Below are 10,069 nucleotides of genomic sequence, written 5' to 3'. Positions count from 1 at the left end.
TAAAGGGTTAAAATAAACGTGGGATTTAGAGTAATTATATTTCTTATATAATATACAGAATTTCTTTTAATAATAATAATTACTGCACCATTTTTTTATAATTGTAAATATTTTACTAGAAATTGCATTAAATCTGAAAAAATCTATTTGTGATATAGAATTGTTTTGTTGGGAGATTTTCAGAGATATGTAGTCCAAAATTCAATGTCTTTTTGTTTGATCTTGTCGATTAAATGGTCATCAAGTCACAGATGATTAGTTTTACATCAAAAATTAAGTAATGTCTAATGTTTTTGGTATGAATATCGATATACAAAAAAATAAATCGTATACGGAAGTATAAAAAAACATTTATTCTGAAAAACTTTGAAGTGAAACTTCATGACAAGCAATAACGAATTGAGTTTCATTTTTTAAAAATGACATTCTCTCAATAAGTTTGGATGAATATTTTGGAGAAAATACTTCGAATGCAGTTGGGAGCTCGCTTTTATGGATGGAATCTATTCTTAAAAAGTTTGTACAAAACTCCCGTTTTACTTCATTCGAGCTTAAGATATTCAGCTGACTATCAGCTATTACATGACATCAAAACTAAAATAATTCTGATTTCAGAAGCAAATTGTCTGGCACATAAGGCAGCCCCGAGCAATTACCGTCGAATAGCGATGACGGGCAACTCTCGGAATAATCATCACTTCCAAAAGCAAAGCTTTTGTGGCAGCTTATCATATCTTGCTTACTATATCCCAAACAGGGATTCGGCACAGAATATGGATCCGGTCTATCACCGGTCATTGGTGAGCATGATGTCGAATTACAAAACACGTGGACGGGAGGAATGGTAAAATTGGGAGGATTGATGGGCATGGTAGATGTAGTGGACGTTGCGTATCTTTTACCGTCCTTTATGATGAGTGGAACTGAAACTTTCTTGGCATTCGCTAATGTCGACAAGGACTCGCTCGCTTCTTTCTCTTGGTGCAATCGTTTGCATTTGTAACGGCGGTTCTGGAACCAGATTTTGACTTGGGTGGACGTTAATTTCAGGTTAGCTGCGAGCTGATCTCTCTCCGGTGCCGAAAGATAGCGTTGGACTTTGAAGCGTCGTTCCAATTCGGAAACTTGCGTTTGAGAGAAAAGAACTCGTGGTTTTCTTTTGCTTCGATGAGCGGCTTGGTCTGAGGATGTTTTGCCTTGTGCGTTGTTTTCCGAAAATGAATTCTTGTTAACGAGCTTCTCTTTACTGTCTTGTGTGAGATAAGGTCTTGAATCTTGTAAAGACTTTTCTAGAAAAATAATTTAAAAATGGTAAATCACTATTATGTAAGAAAAATACGACTGAGCCACAATCATATGACAAATAGAACGTTTGAGATCAGGGCCTCAACTAGAAATGAAAATTTATTCCGTCACCCGGGGCCAGTGTTCATTTTGGCACCCTTCCCACTCTCCTTAATTTTTCACGGAAAAAGAGCAAACTCAGCGCTCTTCCTGGTCTCACCCCGCCTTCCCTAAGCTGCGGTCCTGTTTGCGATTCATAGCCAATAAATCCATTCATGGAATGGATATGCACACATAGGCTGGCTGCATGGTGAGTATGCCTGATATTCAAAATAAAAATAATATTTTTAGCCAAGCCATTGAAGGAACGATTCAGACGAGTCGATTGCGTTGATTAGGACTTTTAAGTTTACTGTAAACTTTTTAAGTTTTTACTGGAACTTAATTTCTTACCAGACTGGAAAATGCCTAAGCCCATGCTAGCAAACTACTGCAGGAGAACTAACACAAGCTGATACTAGGCTATAAATTTTGGAAATACTGAATTTGCTAACGTATAAAGGCTGAAACACATTACACTGACATGACGTGATTTGACGTCATGTCAGAGACGTTGTGAATTCTGATTCGTAGAAATTCACGTCAGTGTAGTGTGTTTCGGCCTTTAGACAAGCTTAGTCATTTTTGTTTACGTTGATTTGTATAGGCTGTGGTTATAGTGAAGAGAAGAGATAAGCGGTACGGGGATTGCGCGACTAGGAAGGAAAAAATGCAAAGGGTAGGAGGAAGGGACGTCCGCATTTCAGAGGGGTTCTGAAATGTAAGGGTGTGATGATGATTCCTCCGTAGAAGAGGAAGAAAAAAAAGGGGAGAAATGGACCGATCAGCCCCAGATAGCGAAAATCAACAGATCGAGGTGAAAACAACAAACCAGATTGTTCGAGTCGCGCACCTCGTTAAGCGGCCTCTTTCTCTTCTTTGTCTCGCTGCTCGAGTATGCGAGGTGTAGAACAAAACAATACAATTGTTTTTTTTTCGTCGCTATTATGCACTCCCGTAACTCATGATCGCCTCACTATGTGTGTTCGGGCTAAAGGTCTATGTTACATTTTTGCAAAATCGGTTTTTAACTGAATGTTCCTCGAGTAAGTTCTTGCAGAAACCAACATACGTCGTTGCTATGCCGCATTAAACAACTGCAATCGTTGAGTTCTATAATTTCTTCTATGCCATCATTGCGTTTCGGTTACCTTTCCAAGCAGAATAACGGTCTATGTCAGCGCTCCTCAACCTATGGTCCGCATTCGGACTTGATAAAATTATTCAACCGTTGTAATTGATATTAGTAATATCCATATAGGTTCAAATAAAATTATACTTCATACTTAGGTTCATCACATACATCATCGATGAGAATGCAGAAAATTGCGATCTTAAATACGGAATATCACTAAATTTTTCCAAAAATTGAAATTCATTACTTTTAATTACTGCTAAAATTTCTGCAGAGTGTGAAAATAAAGGACTGCTACAAATCACAGTGAACAAAAATGTACTTCACGGAAAACATATTCAAATGATCTGAGGACCGTATTTCATTGCGGAAAATAAAATTCGGTGAATTGGGATCTTTTTAAATAATAATCCGTAAAATACGGGACATTGCCAATTGTCATCAAAAACATTGTCAGAAGTAGGCACAATCACCAATCGTAATTAAAATTGAATAAAGAAAAACTAAGGGTAAAACATTGGAATCTGACAAAAATATGTGAAATGGATATTTATCATTTTTGCCATTATTTTATCATAATATAATTTATATTATAAAAACGCTGTGTATTCACGGGTTCAGTAAAAATTACAAATTCAAATAATTATCGTTTAAAAAACGGAACAAATGTACAAAAAAAATAATCGGAACAACGAAAATTACAGGAATGTCCCGTAATAAGGAACACACAAGTTGTCCATCAACATTTTACTGGTCCTTGATTTCAGAAAGTTTGAGAAACACACTGGTCTATGTTACTTTGAGGAGAAAAAAAAAAATTTCAGCGATCTAATTTTTCATCGTTCTTCTTCTAAAGTTCGAAAACACGACATAGTTCGTTGTTCGGCGGAACGCTTCATTTGATGATACCATAATTTCAAAATTATTTATTCCATGTGATGTATTTCGAAGTAAATATGTGCTCTTCCCCCCGATTTCTAATATACAAATAAAAAGTCCCTGTTGCATCACTGATGGTTCTAGATATTATATACACACATAGTAGTATATTTACGCTATCGCAAAACATGTTTCAGACGAATCTATCAACGTGCTGACCCATCACACGGTTAGTTTTTTCATTTAGAGTCTATGCAACTAGCAACGGGTCAAAGAAACTCGGTGATTTGGTAACTGGATGGAACGTGATGCAAAGAATTCTGCACGTGCCCATATTTAAGATAAATAAAAGAAAAATGATGAAGAAACAAAAATGTGCTCTTTTTCCAGATAAAAAAAAAAAACCTCGTTTCCAAAAATAGTTTTTCCGAGAAATGAAAGGTTAATTAATACCACAAATACCTATCAGAATGAAATTATTCATTACTTCCACAAACGACTTGATATTATCACTTATTACAATGTGTGACACGTGACAAATCACAAGAACACGTGGATTTCTTTTGTGTGTATTTGAAATTTTTAATATGGTTTCCACAATATGATTTTTGTTTTATCAAGTTTTTCTTTTTTTTTGCCAAAACTTTAGTATGAAATTTCATTAATGTGATCGATTAATTTTTAAAATATATACATATATTCATGCTAAAATCTTTTGCTGAATAGTTTTGAGGTTTTAATTTTTTCCTTGGGAATAAACTGATAATTAGCGTATTTTGCCGATGGAACTGCTTAACGTATCTTGCCGAAGAAACGCTGATTTTTTTTTTTATGTACCCAATTCGTACGCCAGTACTGGCGTGTATAATGGCCGCTACACACTACACAGACGTGACGTGGAATGAATTCAGATTCATGTGAATACTGTGACGTTGGAATGACATTCCCACGTCATAGAATTCTCACGAGTCACAATTCATTATGTCACTGTCGTGGCGCAGAGACATTGAGAATTCTGATTCGTGGAAATTCTGTGACGTGGAATTCACAAGTCACAAAATTTCCATGAATAAAAGTTCACAACATCTCTAACGTAACGTGAAATCACGTCAGTGTAGTGTATTTCGGCCTTAGATAAGACAGTTTTAAGGCTGAAACACACTACGTGTGACGTGAAATCGCGTCACGTCATGTCAGAGACGTTGTGAGTTCTGTGACGTGGGAATTCCACGTCGCATAATTGCTACGTCACAAAATTTCCATGAATCAGAATTCACAACGTGTCTGACGTGACGTGATAATCACGTCATATCAGTGTCGTGTGTTTCGGTCTTAAGACGTTCTTTTATACCCTTTAAAAATAGATCTGAAAAGTTGGTGTGTCTTTTAAAGCTAGACCCACACTGGTTAGACACGACAAGACAAAACAGCTTTAGACAAGCCAACACCTTCTATAGCAGAGAGCCTCTGCGCGAAGCTTTGACGTCACTGAAGTCCTCCATTTCACCTGTAGCCATTGGATATAGCAAACCGACGCATGCGAAATCTTTACCTTTTTTTGCAGTATATCCAATAACTATAGGTGAAATGGACGACTTCAGTGGCGTCACGAGCTTCGCGCGTGGGCTTTCTGCTATAGAAGGTGTTGGACAAGCCTAGGCATTTTTGTTCACATTGATTTCTATGACGCAACGTTTCAATTTGTCTGACTAACCGATGCTGATTATATCGTATGATATGAAGAAACCAATGTCAAATTCGTGTCAGCTTCATACTACAATTCTTCTATCACTATATGAAATGTGTTTAAAAGCAATTTATATAATATTTTTCTGATGGCATTGCAGAATGGGATTGTACCTTTATCATTCGGAGAATGGAAAAATTATAATACAAAGATGATAATTCATAGCATAAAAATGATAAAATATCATTATTCATATAGAATTAATTGCGCACTAACATTATACTGTACTAAATTTTTTGAATCAATCAGAACGTGTTTTCTTTGAGGACTATCTGAGATGAGATCCATCCTATAGCTCCCTGAAACCCTAAGCTGATTCATCCGTTATCGTTGAGCGAAGTGTGATGCCAGTAATCTCGCTATAGCCAATTGCCGTTGCCTATCCTGTTTTTTTTATGATTAGACGTCACTTGGAGCGGTAAAACTAATTTTTCTTGTTCAAAGATGGGGGACGATGATCCTGCTCCCCGTTCTAGGTGCTTTAGATCAGTGGTTCTCAACCGGGGGCCATATGGCCCCCTACTGGTACTGGGATACTTCAAGGGGGATACGGAAGAAAATGGAGGAAGGGGCAATGACAGGTGGTTTGAAGGGCTGCAGAGAGCTGAGAAGAAAAATTAAGGTGTGAAGAAATAAAACTTTTATATTAGTGACTATACACTTACTGAATCCAACTAAACCACCCATAAAAACAGGACCGTCTTAGGGCCGCCCCACCGCCTACATTTTGCAACAAGTTCCCTAGGATGGAGTTTTTTGCTGGTCCCCGGCTAGATTTTTCACAGACCCTCTTTATATTAAATTTATAGTGTGAAAAACAAAAAATGATGAAAACCATATCAGGCCCGGGCTGCAGTTCTGTCAGTTCCACTCTTGTGAGGGGTCATGCCCGAGGGCCTCATGTTCATAAGTGACCCCACCTTATAATATTTTGTATAGTACAATTAATTTTGAAAATAAGTAGGAAATGTGTAGGCTGTTTACTTCCAGCTAAGTATGGGGCTACCATAGCATCACTTTGCCTAAGGGTGCCCATGATGTTGAGAAGGTCCTGATAGAACTCGGACTAGCGGGAGATCAATAAATTTTAGGCCAGTGGTCTGGAGGCCAATTTTCTTTGCAAAATTTTCGTTCAGTATAAATTCACTGAAAAAATAATTTCAATACGTATAAAGAATCTTTCTTCTAGACGAGAGTTGAAGACTGGGTAAGACGGGAGCCACGAGAAAAAAAATATGGCTCAAAGGGGGCCACGGGCAAAAAAAAAGAATAAAAAACACTTTTTTTTAGATCATTGCAATCATGTTGCAAATACAATATTTTGTTAAAATATTTTAGCAAGATATTTATTTTTTAGCCGCGTTTCTCTCTCTCTCCTGTTAAAGCAGTTTCAAAGATTGGTTTTTGTAATAGTAGCAATCAAATGAATAGGTGAGAAGAACAGTGCAAGTCCGATTTTCGAAGTTTTTATTTATTGATTTTATGAATTGTTCGATAAATGTAGATCTAAACATTGAGTGTAGGAGCAGTCCTATACCACTTCCTTTATTGGTTCTAGTCTTTTTTAAAATTCGAATTAGTAAAAGAACAGTACCTGTTTCGAAACTTGAATATATTGAGTTGAGAATTTTGGACTAGTGTATTGTTCCTCTTCGCACCGATTCAAATGTATAGAAGTAACTTATTATTATCATTAGGAGAAATTGTAGAAATGAAAGCAATTAACTCAAAAGAAACATATTTACTACCTTATATACATATTACTTTTAGTATTTTCCCTGCAATTAAAAAAATGCATTAAATATTAATCTATAGAATAAAACAGTCTCAAAATATGTTTGATGTTTTCAAATATGGGTCGTAAATGTATTAATAAAAGATTGATAATGTACCATATTATTAGCGCCTGGAAACTCAAAGCTATTAATACATCATTTTAAGAGTCATTGTAATTACCTCATCATGATCGCAACTTGAAAACAATGACGTTGAGGCGAGGAAATGTTGTAGACATGGGGCTGACAGGGCTCCAGTCCTGGGACCCGGAACGATTTTCATCATTTTTTGTCTTTTTCACGCTATATTTATTATAGAGGGGGCCCCCATGAAGAAATTTGTCTGGGGCCTGTTAAAGATCCCAGTCTAGGTGCTTGTTCCCCAGCACGATCCAACCCACACGGGTAAAGGGCTATCATCCCGCAAGGGACAGAGCCCTGGTCGTGTCTGGTCTGACAGTCTAAGGGCCTTGCTCCAGGATGTGGGGCCATGGCTGTAGATGCTCACCCTCAGAATTAATTTAGAAATTGAAATCCTCTACATTAGGTTCAAACCGAGCACCCATATGCCTAAAACACTTCCGACAGCTCTTATTGGAAATTATACGTTCACGTATTATCTATTGAGACATGGTTCAGCCTTGGCAGTTTAACAGTGAGTGAATTGAAAAATCTATAACTTATAGAACAATTCCGCAAATTTCATACAGTAATTGAAAAATGTACCTCATTCAAAATTGCAGTATGAAATGCGTGAGTAGAATTAATTAAAGTCACGTGAAATTAATTCTTATTAGTATGCTTCTTAATAATTATTAATTCATCGTGATTAAGATCAGAATAAAATTATTATTGTTTCTAGAAAATTTTCACCACGATGGAAGGAATATTTTTACTCAAGAAATAAATTATAAAAAGAATAGCTCACCTTGTACTAAGTTGTTCCCATTGTGGCTATCACATTGTTGAACACCAACTCTCTGAAGTACTGACGGACCAGGTTTTACGTCCTTATTCGAATCTTTGATCTGGTCGGAATCGCTCATGGAAGTCACATTACTGCAGTAAGCTGGAGGGAGCATAATAGAACATGAATCGCAGCGAAGTTGTTGATCGAGAGAGCAATGATCTGATGAAGGGCCCAATCCGGGTGTCGATGAGCAGGAAGAGTTCGATCTCGAGTAAGGTAATCCTGTCGCTTGTTCCAACAGAGTTACAGCATCGGGACTATTATCGGGTAATATATCTTGGCATTCGATAGTATTGCATATGTTATCCAATATGATCGGCCAGCCGCAAGATTGATGAGATGACATCGCGACACTAGAAGCATCGTTGTCGTTGCTAATGTTGTCGTTGTCATTGTTGTTGTTGCACGCTAAATTGATGTCGTCTAGAAGCATCTTGTCGATCGCTGAATTATGGAAAAGAAGAGTATCTTCCGGCAAATTCAGTATATCTTTGACCGAGAAAGGCGTGTTGGATCTGCTGGCCGGATAGTTAGCCAGCATCTTGTTCTGAGGCGCTTTAGAATCGTTCTCGCGGTACGCCTCGAAACTGCACTGATCGCAATCTGAATCGGCTACCATTTACACAAACTCGTTAAAACAGATATAGAAAGAAAAATAAAAATTATGTAGGCGATCGAATTCGGATACAGATGTGTGGTGTATCCGCTCTATCGAACATCAAACTAGTGATGCGATGACAGATTTGTGTGAGATGTATAACTGCCGATTCTGACAATGTTTATTTTTCCAGCGCCTAAGAATACATCAGACCAATTTATTCGAACATGCGGAACTTAGTCTATAGGGGAGAAAAAGAAAGTGAATATTCAATCAATTGCCCGCTAGAATGTCCATTAACTGAATATCTGCTTCTGGACTGAAGCCACTGATTTACGTTAGAGATGATGAGAATGATGATTGGAATATGGGGAAGAGATGTCAAATATGATTGAGATTGAAAAGGGTCAAGGATTATCGAGACGTCATGCGGTGCTAGCAGTCGCGTAACTGCCCGATGATCCGTCTGGTCCTGTTAAGGGAACAAAATATTGTGTCTTCTTTACTTTTTTTTTTATTATTTTCGTCAATGACGTCATCCGTTTAATTTTCCCCCACCAACTGAATCGAGCCATTCATTTCTATCAGCATTTGGATATCAGAGAGCCTGAACTTACGCCACTTCATTTCTTCAGAGCGATAAGGACCAGACTAAAAAACGGCCGCCCGATTGCTTCTGTAAATAAGAAATCGAGAGATATTGCTCTAAAGTCTTGTACTAACCCCGACCTCGCCGTGCACAATTTTTGATAAAGATAAATGATTAAAATAATATAGAATCTTCCAGGATAAACGAATGGTCGTGCCCAGCAACCACGAGAATAAAACCGACAATGTGATCATAAAAAAAAATATTATTTTTACATCAAAGTTGGAATCTTGTTGTTTATTCCAATAGCAATCAACATGCCTCATTAAAATTATGAACGGCTAAAATTACTATAATTATTATTAGAAATTATTAGAAATTATCTCCCAAACGAATTTTAATGATTTTCAAGCACTGGCTAAAAGAATTAGCCAAAGAATCATCGCTCAGATAATCATAGCCCCCCACATTGAAAGGGCTAACAAGGTTCCGGACCTTGGGCCCCGAGATAAATCCTGTTATTTTTTTTGTTTTCGATATTTAGGTTTTGTTTTTTTATAAATTTACCCAATATAGGGAGTGCCCAGTGAGAAATCCTGGCCTGGGTCCAGGATGTGGAAACCATGCACAAAAAAAATTACATCTTTTGAAGTGAAGTTTGTCATTAAACTAGATTATTAATGATGTGCACGAGAATGATGACTTATGTCCTAGATAGAGATTTCAGCCCAGTGGTTTTCATTGGGTGGTCAGTGAAAAACCGGTGATTTGCAAGTGGGATACTAAGAGTTCCGTGGGGTGTTTTCAGAACAAATTATAAATTATATGCGAATGACCATGACTGCAAAAAATATGTTTTATGATACGGAAAAATAACTTGTTTATTTTTCTTTGACTGCAAGTAATTTTAGCGGCTATGATGCTCTGCTAATTATTTTGGTTGCTATGATGCTCTGCAAATGTTTTTGGCTGCTATGATGCTCTGCAAATGTT

At 37.1% G+C, this 10,069-nt stretch overlaps 1 protein-coding gene across 1 annotated transcript; it reads right to left on the bottom strand.

Moving 5' to 3' along the window:
* Positions 1-332: 332 nt before the first annotated feature.
* On the bottom strand, positions 333-8,984 carry LOC149085141 (uncharacterized). Its single transcript, XM_089232969.1, has 2 exons — positions 7,848-8,984; positions 333-1,289 (listed from the first exon to the last, which is right to left on the bottom strand). Exons 1-2 carry the CDS (start codon positions 8,506-8,508, stop codon positions 595-597), a joined length of 1,356 nt encoding a protein of 451 aa, XP_089089095.1. The 5' UTR covers positions 8,509-8,984; the 3' UTR covers positions 333-594.
* Between the last annotated feature and the right edge of the window lie 1,085 nt (positions 8,985-10,069).

The sequence above is a fragment of the Pholcus phalangioides genome, unplaced genomic scaffold (genome assembly GCF_987345545.1).
Source record: "Pholcus phalangioides strain wild (caught in Gottingen) unplaced genomic scaffold, Ppha-v1.0 ptg000007l_1, whole genome shotgun sequence".
In the NCBI taxonomy this organism is placed as follows: Eukaryota; Metazoa; Arthropoda; class Arachnida; order Araneae; family Pholcidae; genus Pholcus; species Pholcus phalangioides.
The sequence above is the reverse complement of the archived record's forward strand: the minus strand, read 5'-3'. Positions and strand labels throughout refer to the sequence as shown.